This window comes from Orycteropus afer, unplaced genomic scaffold, assembly GCF_000298275.1.
Source record: "Orycteropus afer afer isolate SDZICR_OR568_19922 unplaced genomic scaffold, OryAfe1.0 scaffold00037, whole genome shotgun sequence".
Lineage (NCBI taxonomy): Eukaryota > Metazoa > Chordata > Mammalia > Tubulidentata > Orycteropodidae > Orycteropus > Orycteropus afer.
Window position 1 is genome coordinate 9,746,368 of NW_006921624.1, and position 17,087 is coordinate 9,763,454.

General features: G+C 42.8%; 1 protein-coding gene across 1 annotated transcript in view; it reads left to right on the top strand.

Annotated features, from left to right (window-relative positions):
• Positions 1 to 17,087, top strand: part of ASTN2 (astrotactin 2) — a 1,259,674-nt gene that overhangs the window by 708,381 nt on the left and 534,206 nt on the right. Inside the window, exon 13 of the mRNA XM_042780380.1 lies at positions 9,736 to 9,886. Within this exon, the coding sequence (XP_042636314.1) occupies positions 9,736 to 9,886 (151 nt within the window). The remainder of the gene's footprint in view (positions 1 to 9,735; positions 9,887 to 17,087) is intronic.

The following is a 17,087-nucleotide window of genomic DNA, read 5'->3' on the forward strand; positions in this document are numbered from 1 at the left end:
TAAAAAAAATTAAGTTTTTCATCTTTGGCTTTGTGCTGTTGTTGTTGTTATGTGCCGTCAAGTCAGCCCTGACTTATAGTGACCACTCCTTGGGTTTCTGAGGCGGTATCACTACAGAGTAGATTGCCCAACCTTCGTTCTGAGGAGTGGCTGGTGGGTTTGAACCTCCAGCCTTCTGGTTAGCAGTCAAGTGACTTAGGCACTACACTACCAGAGCTCCTTGGCTTTAGTGTTTGGTGAATGAATAAGTGTCAATAATGGTCATATTAAATGGTCTTCCTTGTATGTGTATGTATATTATCCTATCACTGACCACATTGTACTTCAGAATAGATCTTGAAATGTTCTATTTGATGATGAATGTGATGCCATTCCTCTTCAATTTGTCATTTCCAGCATAGTAGACCATATGATCGTCCAATTCAAAATAGCTAATACTAGTCGATTTCAGGTGACTAATGTATAGGATATCAATCTTTATGTTTTCCATTCCATTTTTGACAACTTCCCATTTTCCTAGATTCATATTTTGTATATTCCTTGTTCCAGTTTTAATGGATAGTTGCCACTGTTTCTTCTCATTTTGAATTATGCCACATCAGCAAATGGATGTCCTGAGAGCTTTATTCCATCCACATCATTAAGGTTGACTCTACTTTGAGGAGGCAGCTCTTTCTCAGTCATATTTTGAGTGCATTCCAACCTGAGGAGCTCATCTTCTGGCACTATATTGGTGAATGTTCCACTGCTATTCATAAAAGTTTCTCTGCCCAGTTTCATTGAGTGTGAGTATGCTCTCTCACTGACCTGTATTTTTAAGTATTTATCACAGTTTGTAGTTTGTTATAGTTGTTAGGTGTCATTGAGTCAATTCTGACTCATAGCAACCCCATGTAAACTTCCCTATAGGGTTTTCTAAGCTATAATCTTTACAGAACAGGGGGATACTGTGTGGTTTAAACTCAGGAAAGATGTACCTTGTGTTTCTGTTGTTTCACCGTACTTAATCTGTATGCTGAGCAAATAATCTGAGAAGCTAGACTATATGAAGAAGAATATGACAAATATTGAAGGAAGAGTCTGCGATATGGAGATGACACAATGTTGCTCACTGAAACTGAAGAGGACTTGAAGCACTTTCTGATGAAGATCAAAGACTACAGCCTTCAATATGAATAAAACAAAAGTCCTCACAACTGGACCAATAAGCAATATCATGATACATGGAGAAAACACTGAAATTGTCAAAGAGGATTGTCAAAGGAATTTTACTTGGATCTATAATCAACACCCATGGAAACAACAGTTCAAAAAAATCAAACTGTCATATTACTTACAAATCTGCTACAAAAGACCTCATTAAAGTATTAAAAACTGAGCATCTCACTCTGAAGAGTAAGGTGTGACTAATTCAAGCCATGGACTTTTTAATCGTCTCGTATGTATGCAAAAGCTGGACAATGAATAAGGAAGATCAAAGAATTGATTCATTTGAATTATAGTGTTGGCAAAGGAAGTTGAATATACCATGGACTTCCAGAAGAACAAACAAATCTGTCTTGGGAGAAGTACATCCAGAATGCTCCTAAGAAGGTAGGGTGGCAAGACGGTTTCTGACATACTTCAGACAGGTTATCAGGGAGAACCAGTCCCTGGTAAAGGACATCATGTGTGGGAAGGTATAGAGGGTCAGCAAAAAACAGGAAGACCCTCAATGAGATGGATTGACACATTGGCTACAACAGTGGGCTCAAACAGAGCGATGATTATGAGGGTGGTGCAGAAATGGGCGGGCAGTGTTTTGTTCTGTTGTACATGGGGTCACCATGGGTTGAAATGGACTTGATGGCACCTATCAAGAACAAGAACAAATCTTTATGGGACCAGACCACGAGGTCTTTCTCCATGGAGCTGTTTGTTGTATGGGTTCCTGGTTAGCAACCGGTTGCCTAACGATTGTGCCCCAGGGCTCCTTTGTTTGTAATTGTAGAAATATACAGATAGAGATCATATAAATAGAGATGGCAGAGACAGTGAGAGAGAGATAGAGATGATAGAAACAGAGACAGGAAGGAGAGAGAAAGAGATAATTGTCAAGTGTCTCCATTCCATTAACTGAACTGTAAGCCTGTATGCTCCAGGACAGAGGCCATGTCTGTCTTTATACCTAACATCCAAGCCCATAGTGAGTGCTGGGCAAATATTTGTTAAATGAATAAATGCATTTCCAAGTCAATCTTTATAAAGCATTTGCCATGTGCTTTTGCCCTTTAGTGAGGGCTTGGTTTGGGCCTGATGATGATGAGGGTCTTTTACATCTCTTATTTCATTGAATCTTCGTAAGACCCTATGAGTTGACAAAATTCAAAAACACAAAAATGACCAGATCCAACTCATAGCAACCCCTCTTTCAGTTTTCAAGGCAGTATCACTACAGAAGTAGATTGTTCAACCTTCCTTCTGAGGAGTGGCTGGTGGGTTTGAACCACCAGCCTTCTGGTTAGCAGTCAAATGCCTTAGGCACTACACCACCAGAGTTCCTTTATCTCATTGAATCGTCATAAGACCCTATGAGTTGACAAAATTAAAAAACACAAAAATGACCAGAATTGCTGGGTGGATAGAGACTGATGGAACCCCCAAGGCTATGGCCCCACGTTTTCTTTGAGACCCAGAAACAGACTCACTTCTGTGGTTTGGCTCTCAGCCCAAAAATAAAAAGACCTAAGTGCAGAACACATACTCCAGGGAGATGTACCCACCTACACTAGGGAGATGCACCCCTCAGATCAATCAACCATGAGACAGGAGAAGGGCAGCATTCACATATAGAGAGAGCTGGACAAGAGTGATGCGTAGAGAAGAAGGGCACGGGGAGGGGGTAGTTACAGGGAGGAGAGGGGAGAAGAGATTTTTATGGTTGGGGATTAATCGGGGCCATGAAATCAACTGTGCATGAACTGTGCAATGTAAAACAAATCTGCCTTGTAAACTGGCGCCCAAAGCACACACGCACACAAAGAAGACCCTGTGAGTTGAATATTCTTGTCCCATTTCACAGATGGACTATGGACACTGGCAATCAGCTTTTCCTTGTTACCATGACCACACAGTGGAGAGGCTTTATTTGTCCCCTTATGCCCCTTTGCCTCCAATCCTCTTTCACTGAGCAGCTGCAGCATGCCCCGTGTGCTGGTGGATGTGAGCCAGGGGGATTCTCCGCACCCAGGGAGGGTACAACAAGACACTCACAGGAAGCCATGAGACCACTCGGCAGAGCAACGTGTATTCTCGACCTAATTTAGTACAAACTATAATTGCAAGCGGAAGGGGAATGATAAGTGTCAGCTGGAAAATCAGTCCCAGAATCTTCTGGGTGGTAAAGGATCTTAAAGGGGAAAGTAAGAAACTCGCAGGATTCATCAGACACACCCGGGGTGAAACCATGGCTCTGCCACTCTGCTGTACTGTTTGATACAAGACCCTTCACCTCTCTAACCACTGGGCTGTGTGCATTTCTTTTTAAATCCACAAACTAGGGATACTAATAGTATTACCTTATAGAGCTAGAATGAAAATTAAATGAGAGTCATCCATGTTGCCATCAAGTCGACTCTGATCCGTGGTGACCCCATGTGTATCAGAACAGAACTGTTCTCCACAGGGTTCTTAGTGGCAGGTTTTCCAGCCATAGATTGCCAGACCTTTCTCCTGAGGTGCTTCTGGGTAGACGGAACGCTCCAGCCTTTCAGTTAGCAGCCAGAGGTCATTAACCATTTACACTATCCAGGGACTCCTTCTCAATTTATAAGTCCTCACAACAGCAACAACATATGGTTTTCTAGGCTGTATGTTCTATGGAGCAAATCTCCAGGTCTTTCCTCCTGCAGAGTGACTTGTGGGCTCTAACTGCAGACTTTTCAGTTAGTGGCCAAGCACTTAACCATTATGCCACCAGGGGTCCTCCAATAAAGATTAGTTCATTTATTGTTACTATTATTACAATAGTGTACATTCCTTCCCCCGGAATTTGACTCCTCTGCATCACCAGCCCAGACAATGGTCAGCCATCCTCAGCTTGCACACCTGCACTGGCCAGCAGCAGTACCTTGGGAGGCAGCATTCCTATTGCTGAATAGCTCTGACTTTTTTAAAAAGTCCCAGACCCACCTCTGTGGCTTATACCAGCTCATTCTTGTTCGTTTGCCTGGAAGCCTTGTATCAACTCATCCCTATAAAGCAGTTAACATGTGTCAATGCCTTTCCCTACGTTATCTTATTTGGTCTCAAATAGCCTAATCTTCAAAATGGTGCCTCAGTTTCTTCTTCTATAAAATGGGGGTGATAATATCATTTGCCACATTGTGTTTTGGTGAAGATCAAGTGAGTTGACACATGTATCAACCAATACATTTTTTGGCAAAGAGTGAATGCTTAATAAGCATGGGAGCTCTGGTGGTGTAGTGCCTAAGGCATTTGACTGCTAACCAGAAGGCCGGTGGTTCAAACCCACCAGCCACTTGGAAGGAAGACTGGGCAATCTACTTCCATAGTGATACCACCTTGGAAACCCAAGGAGGGGTCGCTGTGAGTCAAAATCAACTTGACAGCTGTGAGTTTGTTTTTTGGTTTTTTTTTTTTTTTTAACTAGGCAGTTACTGGATGTTGGGCATTTTACATGCATTATCTAATTTATTCCTCATGCTAACTCTGCTAGCTAAGTATTAATATCCTCATTTTTCATATGAGAAAATGGAGGTTCAGAGAGTTTTAGTGACTTGTCCTCATATCTGCTTTTCCACACTGTCAGTCCTGCTGTTGGGTGCTGAGAAGTCTCCCAAAACTGTGGGGTGGGTTGGGGAAGACAGCATGCTTCTGATCAAGGTTCCTTCCTCCCTGGGAGCTTAGGAAACAAGGCTGCCTGTTGTTACCAGGGAATGATTAGTCTGCATCTGTGGGGGGCTTGTCACTGTCTCTGCCCTGAGTCATCCATTTACACCTCTCTGTGAGTGACACAGACCTTTCCTGGTGTTGATTAACAGCGGGCCATGTTAGCATCTGTTCTCAGCTGCCCTGCCTAATGCTCACCCTGCGTGGGGCTCAGGCTCTCTTGGCCAAATGGGAGCCAGGTGATGTATTTGCACTTGACCAATCAAGTAATGAGGAAATGGCAGCCTCACCCAGCCTCGTGAGGTCTGTCTGACTCAGTTTTGAAACTGGTATTATCAGACAGAAAGAAGTAGGATGTCAGAGCTAAAGAGGGGCTTGGAGAACATCTTCAACAATGTCTAGACTTAAGGAGTGCAGAAGCAGGCACAGAGAGGCCAAAGAAGAGCCAGACTAAGCATCAGCTCAGTATCTGCCATACAGTAGGTGCTCAAATATTTGTTGAGTGAACAAATGATGACTAAGTATGCAGTGGGTTTTAGAGTATGCAAAACACATTTTTAGGCTTCATACCATTGTACCGTCACAATAATCTGTTCAATGAGGTTGTGAGAGAGACCAATGTTGTTCCAATTTTACATATGAGGAGACAGAGGTACTTTGTTATGGCAGCCCAAAAGAGTAAAGTAATGTGCTTCCTCCTTCCATTCTACACGGATTGGGGCTAACGTGGGCCACAAGCACAGGCTGAGAGTCAGGCTCTGGAAGGTACACAAAGAACATACAGACTGCCCTTCCAGGTCGTCCTCCTCTAAGACACAGGGGAACGGGACACAGATTCCCCACCTTTACCTTTACAAGAGCTCTGTCCTGCCCAAGGACACAGAACAAGTTAAGGAAGCTTAACTGTGATGGGTGAGAGACTAGGACAGAGCAGGCCGATCTGAGTGCAGTCCCTGGCATCCCTGCATCCTGTCTGTATGAAACAGAGCAAGGGACTTATCTTCCCTGAGACCCACTTTCTCCAGCTACACAATAGCAGCAAGACTGTAGACCTCATGGGGCTGTTTAACGGTGAAGGAAGTAGCATGCATAAAGAACCGAGCACAGTTGTTGGCCCATCGATGTGTAAGATGATGTCGGTGATGATGTTGTTGTCTGACAAAGGTGGGACTTGCACCCAGATGTCCTGATTGCCCAGTGTGAGGCTCATCACCCACCCCACCTCTGCCCAGTGCTATTCCATTAATCCCTTTGCCTCTTGCTTTTGAGGCAGCTCTAACAACCAACAAACCCCAAACCCTAGACTCAGCAGCAGGAATGAGGTCCCAGATTTAAGAAAACACCAGCATCTGCCTTAAGCTCTTTCTCTCTCTGCATCCAGATTCTTCATTTCCTTACTTGACACAATCACTTCTCTTGACTTAGTAAGGGGCACTACATCAGGTCTTGGTTTTTGAAGTAATGCTCCCCCCACATAACCGATGTTTATGCAGAATCAATCCTTTTCCAACCAAACAGCACCACTACATGTGTAGCCTGAGCTGTCTCTGGGATCCACTGGAAGTTGCCCTTTTTAGCTCGTTTCTCTCCTCTGTCTCTGCTGCCTTGTGCCATTCTCTGTCTCTGTTGAATGTGTGTTCTTTTCCACTCAGTCTTTCTCTTCAATTTCCTAGTCTGTCCTCTCTCTCTTTCCCACTCTCATCTTTCTTGTGTTTCCTCTCTCCCTCTCCTCCATCCCCTCCCTTCATCCCCCCTTCTGTCCTCTCCTAGCCCCCACACATGTACAGTTTTTTTGTTGTTTACCTTGATGCTTTATCCTTCTCCTTTGATCTCTATTTGTTACTCCTGCTTGTCCCTCCTTCTTCCTCCTGTTTGATCTCCATTATTTTCTTTTATCTTCTCTGCCTCTAGCTTCCTGTCTTTTAATCTCCACATATATATGAGACTCCTCCATGTCTTTTTCTCTGTCTCTAGCTATCATCATTGTATCTATATAGGCATCTGTGTACATATTGTCTATCAAACACCTCTCTATCTATCCATCCATCTGTCTTTCTACTTCAGGATGATTCTGTGCATCTCTGCCTCTTCTCAGTTACACTCTTTTTGTTTCTAGCATTTTCTCTACGTGTTTTTTCCTTGCTCTCTCATTTTCTCAAATCATCCCTCCCTATCTCTTCATCTCCTCCACTCTCCATTTCTTCATCTCCCTCTAAGAGTGTTAATATTTGAATAGCCTTAATGTCTTTTCAGGATCCTCAGCTCTTGCCATAACTCAAAAGTGGCAAGTCTCCCAGGAGCTTCATTTCAGGAACTGCTCATTCTCTCTCCCCCAAACACCTGCCACCCTGACTTCACTCAGCATGAAGTTAGGAAGCCATGGTGGTGGGAGGGGCCAACAAACAGGGAGATGAAAGGAGAAAGATGAAGCATCAAGTTAAAGACAAAAGAACTTTGTACATGTATGGGAGCAAGAAGAGAGACTTTGTCTCTGTACTCCACCCTGAACACAGAAGGCTTGAGATGGGAACGCAGAGTTGGGGAGAAGATATCCTATAGGTGGAACAACAACACTATCTTGGTGGAACTACTTACTGCCTTCCCATGTTTCTTTGTTTCATTTGAAAAATATTTACATAGCAAGTATTCTACCTAGGTTCTGTACAGGGGGGTAAAGAAGGGTAGTAAATCTTGAGGCCTGCCTTCCAAAACCTTACAGTCCCTCTGAGAGACCCTAGTCCTGATGATTGACATCAATATGATTGAAGGGATGCATTTGGACAGAGTTCTGAATGATTCCTAGGATTTCATTACATAGAAAAGTTGGAGATGAACATACCCGACAGAGGGAAGAACATGAGTGAAAATTAAGAGAGAGGAAGATTCATACTGTACCCAGATCCCTTCTTCAGTTCTGAGTAGCAGTAGCAGGTGACTCACAGCTTCAGCCATCACTGTCAGTTGCCTTCAATCACAGGGAACCTCCCCCTCCTAGAAAGTAGCCCTGGGCCCATCAATGACTGGTTGATGTAGGGATGCAAAGGGCCGAATCCCTTGTTTCAATTCAGGATGTTCCTGAAGGGCCACCCCATGCCCAGAACTCCCACAGGATCAACAGAGGCTTTGGATCCAACCACATTGCAGGTCAACATCTTCTTTTGCCCAGTCCTATCTTACTGTAGGTATAGATAGCTTCCAAGAGAACTCTCCAATAAGGCCCCTGCATGCAATTCTCCATCTCAAGAGTATGTTTCTAGGGAACTTAAACCAAGATTGTGTTTTCAGAGGCCTGTGGTTAGTAGATAGAGAGTATGAGGACAAGATAGATTTACCTGGATGGATAGGTGAAGACCATATTATGAAGAGCTTTGAATGCCAAGGTAACTAATTTAGATTTTCTGCTATAAGTAATGGGAACCTACTTAGCAGAGGAATATCTGGTCCCAGCTGGGACTTTTGCCAAGTTCACTGGCAATCAGTATGAAAGATGGGTCAGTAAGGGTTAATGTGGGAAGTAGGAAATGAACTAGGAGACCCAACCTAGAGCTCCAAGCCTGAGGAGGGAAAAGTAGGAGAAAGGGTGACAGATGGTCCAGAGACACCACAAATGGCCTTTTCCAACTACCTATGCTTACACTGCTCGTTCTCTCAGGGCTCTGGACTCCATTAGACACACGTCATGGAAGAACATAGAGTCTCTTCCAACTGCTTGTGATCCTGGCACTCCCTTAATATCTGCTGCAACCATGGACATCAGTGATGCCCCTGTATTAGGATATCCCAGGAGCCCTACTGGTGCGACAGTTAAGTGCTTGGCTGCTAATCTCAATGCTGGCAGTTTGAACCCACTCAGCAGCTCCACTGAAGAAAGCCCTGGTGATCTGCTTCCATAAAGATTACAGCCTAGAAAACCCTATGGGGCAGTTCTACTCTGTCACACGGAATGGCTATGAGTCAAAAATTGACTCAACAGCACCTGCAACAACAATGACTCCAAAAACCAACATCTACAAACTTCCCACGGTAGCTCCCATCTTAGAGAATTTTTGACAGACCCATGGATTGCGGTGTCTAGTCTAGTCCTGTCTTTTGAGAACTTCATTTTGGAGGTATCATGCATTTGCCTGGGATCCCATGACCTGTCTGATGCTTGTTGTTACCATTCTTGATGGTATGACTTGTATGAGGGCATCTGAAAAATAGTGTATTAAGGTCAGGAAGTCCTGTGTTTGTATGTGCTGTTTATATACCATGATTTGAGTTAAGTGTGTGATTTGGAGTATTTCCACAAACTTTTATAACTTCAATTTTATATCATAAAGTGGGAATAGTAGGAATGTGCCCATTTATCAGGTTGCTATGGGGAGCTCTGAAATCTGGAGAAAGAGATATAAAGCAAGTTAAGAATTGTGCAGTGGGAAGAGCTTTATGTTTGGACTCAGGAACAAAGTTTGGTACAAACTTTGGGTCCTCTCCATTACAATCTGGATGACTTTCAGCAAGACACTTTAACGTTCTATGAATCACAGTTCACTCATTGGCAAAGTGAAAACCTCATACCTACCTTCCAGAGTGATGAGAATAAATGAAATAAAGGATATAAAGTTCTAAGACCATTTCTCTTTATCAAAACTACACTCAAGCACTGTATCAAGTGATAGTGTACCTACTGGTGATTTATTTTTATTTATTTTCTTATTATTCTTAAATATTTATGTATTGGTTTCCTGGTTATAAATATAAGAAATCATGGCTTCAAATATAATTAATGCATATTATTATTATTTTTTAAAAATCTAATGATGCCGATTTCTTTGGATTTTAATCATCCCCTTTCTCTCCAAGGGAAGAAGCGATGCTGTCCACGTACTTTGAAACCATCAATGACCTGCTGTCCTCCTTTGGGCCAGTTCGTGACTGCTCTCGGAACAACGGGGGCTGCACTCGCAACTTCAAGTGTGTGTCTGACCGCCAGGTGGACTCTTCAGGATGTGTGGTGAGTGCTCGTTAGCCAGTTGTTGGCCCAGGTACCAAGGACATTTGCTGGAGTCCCCTCACTGTGAGGGAGGAGCTGGTCAAGGAGGAAGCACTGTTCATACTTTCCGGTCTGTGTGGCCTTCAGCAAATAAGTCTGGGATAATTAAACTACCTCATGGAATTGTTGGAAGAATGAAATGAGGTGTTAGAGACTCAGCTCAGCATAAAATAGATCCTGGAGAGCCCCAGGCCTCAGGAAGCTTACAGTCCACATGGGAGTGGCATGTCTTCCCTTTGTGAACACAGTGAAGTAGATGCCAATGAGATGCATATAGTACAGACAGTATGTGCTTTGCTGTGGACCAGAAGAGAACATTTCATGGAAGCCTTCCTGAAAGAGCCACTTTGGGAACTGCCCCAAAAAGATGGGCCAACTTAAATTATGGAGTGATGGCTCAGGGAAAGTGTAGAGGGGAGGGAGAGACAGCTCTTGTTTGCAGGGGGTTTTAGTATCAAATGTGAAATAAGGACACTTAAGAAGATCTGTGAGGCTCCCTGTTGCCTGCAGCAGAAGTCTCAGATATGACAGTTTGTGTTATACGAATTGCCTAGGGTGTTTGCTTAAAATGCAGATTCCACAGTTCTACCCTTACAAGTTTTAATTCTATAGAAGAAGATGAGTTTCAGAAACCTACATTTTCAGCTTGTGTGTGTGTGTGTGTGTGTGTGTATTGGGGTGTGTTAGAAGCACACTTGAGAAACATTGCCCTACGGACTTAACTCCTTAGCCTGGAATTTGGTGCCTTTCTTGATTTGTTCCTTTCCTGCCTCTCCACTCACATCTCTCACTACTTCATTTTACAGCAGTTAAATGATGCTAATTGGATGCAGTTCCCTGAACATGCTTACCTAGTTAATATCTCAGGACCTTTTTCCCATGCCATTCCTTCTGTCTATAACAATCTGCTCTCCAGCTCATGTTGCAGACAAATGGACATACTTCCAGATGTCTCTCCTTTTGAAACTTTTCCCTTTGGAGAAGTGGCTATGCCATTCTAGGGATCATCACTGTTTTCTGTACCCACATCTATATTACCTGTAACACTTTATAGTACAGACTGATTTTCAAATTTATATCTCCTAAATAAACTGAGGGAGAACCCAGGGGCTTTGTTGATTCAGCTCAGTTACCCCCAACAGTACCTATCTCAGTATCAGTAAGTGAGGAACAAAGAAAGAAGGACTGGGAGAGAGATGGGGTAAGGATCTGTGAATGAGATCTGAGGGACAGAATAAGCAGTCTGCCTTTAAAGCACCTGCACACCAGCAGGAGAAATAGACAAAGGCTAGGAGACCAATACAAAGAAGCTTCTAGAATAGGAGGAGATAAAATGAGATTGCATTTTAGATTCAAAGATAAACAGATACCTAGAGGTGGATAAGTAATTGCAAATTTCATTGATTAGGATTCTTTGGGTTACAAGGGACAGAAGCTCAACTCAAATTACTTTAAGCAAAAAGAAGAAACATAATAGCTTAAATAACTGAGGAATTCCAGGCACAGTTGGATTGAGGGGCTCAAAAATGTCATTGATACCCTTCTCTTCTAAGTTCTGCTTTCCTTAGCACAATGTCATTCTCAGGCCAGCACAACATCTTAAGAGGACAAGGAAACCTCTTTCCTTGACCATCCAACCAAAGCTCAAAGGACTCCAGATTATTGGACCAGCTTAGTTCACATGCCCACTCCTGTACCAATCACTGAGGTCAGGGGAATGGGCTGGCCCTATCCCAAAACTAATCATGCCTGGAGCTTGGGCCAAGAGTTAGGTGCACCTCAAGCCCATTGCACTGAGCTGAAGAAGGCAGATTCCTAAGGAAAAGGAGGGTTAAGCAACGGGAAAAGGAGTTGTTGATGTTGGGTTGCTACATGTCAGGAGCTGTCTATTTCAGAATATTGTGTCTCACCCCTTCATTTCTCATATTGGAAAATTGAGGTCCAGTGAAGAAGAGGTGACCTTGTCCAAGTCATACTGCTAGTCGGGGCCTAACAGAACTCAAAAATATATCTCAAATCAGTGATGTCTCTAAAACTGGAGGCTGACTTTTCTGAAAGGATTAAGTCATCTGCTTCTTTGCTCTTTTTCCATCAATTCTCTTTCCTCAACTAATTATACTCCTTATCCTTGAGGAGCTTAGTGTCTCAGAAGAATGAAACTTCAGAATGCTGAGAGAGAGAGAGAGTGCAGGCAGGGGTCTCTCTCCCCCTCATTAATATAAACTGGAAAAAAAGTTTAAAAAAATAAAAAACACAGGAAGAGAGAGCAAGAACATTATTTCCCTGGAGGTTAAGGGAGAATTCAACAATCTGATGAGGTTGTCAAAAACCTTCCTCTCCAGATTAAGGGTCTAATGTTAAAGCTGTGACTCCAGGGTCTGGTGGATATAAGACAGGCTCTTCTCCATGCCTTCAGAACAGACAGGATAATACCTACTTCTACACTGAGATTTAAAACCTTTTTTATTTCTCTGTAAATGTTCCATCATGCCTGCAAAGAGCAGCTTTGGTCTCATACACCTCCCCCAACAACCCCATCTGGTATAAAAATAATAATACTTTGTTTTTTCCCAAAATTTTAGAGTTCTCAAAGCATATCCAGTAACTCACCTGCACAACCCTGAATGAGAGATTCCCTTACTGATGTGGAAATGAGGCTTAGAAAACAGAGTGACTTTCCAAGGTCTCATAGCCAGGTGACAGGAGGGAGGACCAAGACCATGTCTTGTCTTCAATATCATTCTTAACTTCCAGGACCGTTTTGGGTTACTTTCCCATGGACCTGAGACAAAATGATAGAATGGAACCATGGAAGGAAGCTGGCTTGAGTTCATTTGGGCTTAAGTTCTGGTCATTGACTGGCTTTTGTATCTACATTGACCTCACTGGCCTCAGTTTCTCAATCTTTCAATAGGGAACAATAGCGCCTTAAATTCACAAGTTTTCTGAAAATCTAAGAATATGATTGGCAATGATTTCAGATCTATAAAGTGCCATTTATATGTGAGATGATTAAATCAAAACTACTGATGTTATTGTGTTGTTGTTGTTGTTGTTGTTATGTGCCGTCGAGTCAGCCCTGACTCAAAGCGACCCCTCCTTGGGTTTCCGAGGCAGTATCACTACGGAAGTAGGATTGCCCAACCTTCCTTCCGAGGAGTGGCTGGTGGGTAGTGGATATGATATGTGGGGGCCACATAATTTCAGAGGCACAACCTATCTACTTTTCTATAATGTTTCTATAAATTAATTTTGTTTCGGTTCTGCTCCATCCACTGGTAGGGAAAACTAATTCTTGTCATAGTAGGTTTTCTACCTCCCACCTCTTGCTGAACATTAAGTTCGAGGGATAAGGGAGTGACTGGTGATGAGCCTTCATCTCTCAGTTCTGGCACCTCCTGTCTTATCTGGTCCATGGCCATCACTCTCCTTTTCTGGCATTATCAGTGTTTACACCTTCTATCTAGACCTCACTTCAGAAGCTTCCCACTCCCTAAAACAATTTGCCTTTTTTTTTTCTGTTTGGTTTTCTGGTTGTGCTATGGTAATCTTTTCCTAAATAATACAGGCCTCAGGTGTAGTTGCCTACATTAGGGAGGGCCATAGGATATGTGGTAGGAAGAATAATGCCCACCTCCCAGTGATGTCCACATCCTAATTCCTAGAACTTGCAAATATAGTATGGTACCTTACACAGCAAGTTGGAAATGGAATTAAGATTGTTAGTCATCTGACCTTACAAGAGAGATGCTCTTGGATTATCAAGGTGGGCCCAATGTAATTGTCCAATCCCAAAACCAAACCCATTGCTGTTGAGTCAATTCCAACTCATAATGACCCTACTGACAGAGTAGAGCTGCCATATAGGGTTTCCAAGGTTGAAAATCTTTATGGAAGTAGACTGCCACAGCTTTCTCCTGTGGAGTGGTTGGACCTTTCGGTTAGCAGCCAGGCATTTTAACCACTGCACCACTCGATGTAATCATAAAACCAAAACAAAGACAAACACAGCCATCAAGTCAATTCCAACTCATAGTGTCCTCCATTGGATTTCCAAGTCTGTAAATCTTTATGGAAGTAGATTGCTTCATCTTCCTCCCACAGAGTAACTTGTGGACTTGAACCACTGACCTTCAGGTTAGTAACCAAATGTCTTACCCACTACACCAGCAGGGTCCTTAAATGTGGAAGAGGGAGTCAGAAGAAGAGGCTAGAGAGATGCAACATTACTAGCTTTTAAGGTGGAAGAAGTGGGCCACAGGCCAAGGTGTAGCTCTGGAAGTAATCTTCAAATCTGAAAAACTAAACCCATTGCTGTGGAGTTGGTTTCAACTCATAGTGACACTATAGGGCAGAGTAGATCTGCCCCATAGGGTTTCCAAGGCTGTAATCTTTGCAGAAGCATGCTGCCACATCATTCTCCCATTGAGCTGATGGGCCCAAACCACCAGTCTTTCACTTAGCAGCTGAGTGCTTAACTATGCACCGTGAGGACTCCTTAAATAGGCAGTCTTTAGAAGCTGGAAAGGGCAAAGAAATGTTTTCAACGTTAGAGCCTCCAGAAAGGAGCATAGGCTTGCCAATACTTTGATTTTAGCCCAGTATGACCAGTGTGTTGGACTTATAATCCATAGAACTGTAAGATAACAAATTTATATTGTTTTAAACCACTAAATTTGTGATAATTTTTTACAACAGCAATGGAAATGTAATACAAGGTGAAAGATAATATGGGGGGGAGTGTTATACTGTTGTTGTTGCTGTTGGGTGTCATCGAGTCATTTCCCACTCATAGCTACCCTATGCACAGCAGAATGAAACACTGCCCAATCCCACGCCAGCTCCATGATCCTTGCTATACTTGAGTCCATCATTGCAACCACTGTGTCATTCCGTCTCATTGAAGGCCTTCCCCCCTTTTGTCGACCCTCCAACTTACCAAACATGACATCCTTCTCCAGGGAATGGTCCCTTCTGACAAGATGACCAAAGTAGGTGAGACGAAGTCTGGCCATTCTCGCTTCCAAGGAGCATTTCAGCTGCACTTCCTCCAAGACAGAACTGTTAGTTCTTTTAGCAGACCATGGTACTTTCAATATTCTTCGCCAGCATCACAACACAAAAGCATCAACTCTTCTTCAGTCTTGTCCAGCTCTCACATGCACATGAGGCAATTGAAAATATCATGACTTGTGTCAGGCACAACTTAGTCCTCAAGGAGACATCTTTGCTCCTCAGCACCTGAAAGAGTTCCTTTGCAGCCAATTTGCCCAGTGCTATACGTCATCTAATGTCCTGACTGCTGCTTCCATTGGTGTCGATTATAGAACCAAGCAATGTGAATTCTTTGACAACCTCAAGCTTTTCTCCATTTATTGTGATGCTGCTTATTGGTCCAGTTGTGAGGATTTTTGTTTTCTTTATATTGAGATGTAATCTATACTGAAGACTATATTCTTCAATCTTCATCAGTAAGTGCCTCAAGTTATCCTCACTTTCAGCAAGCAAAGTTGTGTCATCAGTGTATTGCAGGTTGTCAATGATTCTTCCTCCAATCCTGATGCCATGTTTTTCTTCATATAATCCTGCTTCTCAGATTATTTGCTCAGCATACAGATTTAATAAATATGGGGAAAGGATACAACCCTGACACACTCCCTTCTTGGTTTTAAACCATGCAGTGTCCCCTTGTTCTGTTTGAATGACAGCCTCCTGGTCAATGTACAGGGTCCTCATGAGTACGATCAAGTGTTCGGGAATTCCCGTTCTTCTCAATGTTATCCACAATTTGTCATGATCCACACAATCAAATGCCTTTGCGTAGTCAATAAAACATAAATAAACATGCCTTGAGCCAAGATCCATCGGGTAGCAGCTATGATATCCCTTGTTCCACATCCTCTTCTGAATCGAACTTGCACCTCTGGAAGTTCTCTGTCAATATACTGCTACAACTGTTTTTGAATTATCTTCAGTAAGATCTTACTTGTGTGAGATATTAATGATATTGTTCGATAATTTCCACATTCTGTGGGATCACCTTTCTTTGGAATGGGTACAAATATGGATCTCTTCCAGTCGGTTGGCCAGGTAACTGTCTTCCAAATCTCTTGGTATAACCAAGTGAGTGCCTCCAGTGGGACATCTGTTTGTTGAAATATCTCAATGGGTATTCTGTCAATTCCTGGAGCCTTGTTCTTCACCAATTCCTTCATTGCAGCTTCGACTTCCTCCTTCAATACCCTCGATCATACGCCACCTCCTGAAATGGATGAAGATCGACCAGTTCTCTTTGGTACAGTGTCTCTGTGTATTCTTTCCATCTTCTTTTGATGTTTCCTGCATCATTCAATATTTTGCCCACAGAATCCTTCAATATTGCAACTCAAGGCTTAGATTTTTCCTAAGTTCTTTCAGCTTGAGAAGTGCTGAGCGTGTTATACTATCTAGTGTTATACTAGATAATCTATAAAGAATTATCTTTATTTTCAATTATTTCTAAGGAGACTCTCACTTCTTGACCATGTACTGAAGAAGTAGCAACGAATGATACACCAGAAAAGTGAGGGAACTTTGTGTCCCCTTCAATGTCTTACAGAGTAAAAAATTGTTATCTAACAAAAATATTAAGGAGCCCTGGTAGTGCAGTGGTTAGGGGCTTGGCTGCTAACCAGAAGGTTGGTGGTTCAAATCCATCAACTGCTTAATGGCAGAAATATGTGGCAGTCTGCTTCTATAAAGATTTACAGCATTGGAAAACCCTCTGGGGCAATTCTACTCTGTCCTATAGGGTCGGTATGAGTTGGAGTCAACTTGATAGGAGTTTGGTTTAGGTTTTGGTCTGAATCCAGCACTGTGGATCAAGCAGGAGATACAAAAACAAGAGCATCATCTTGTTTTACTAGCTTGTTAGATATTTCGGTTAGATATTTCGTTGCAGTGGCTACACAGAACTCATAGACAATACTCATGATTATGGAGTTTATTAGGGAGGTAACAGGTTACAGTTCAGGTTCAGGAATGCTCTTAGGACACAGTTCTTCAATCAGGACAGTCTCCCCTCTGCTATGCCCTGAGGCACGCCTCCCTGACCCCTGGCCTCTCGACCTGGCCTCTGCACTGCTCCACCAAGTGTTACAAACTTCTTTTAGCTATGCCAATA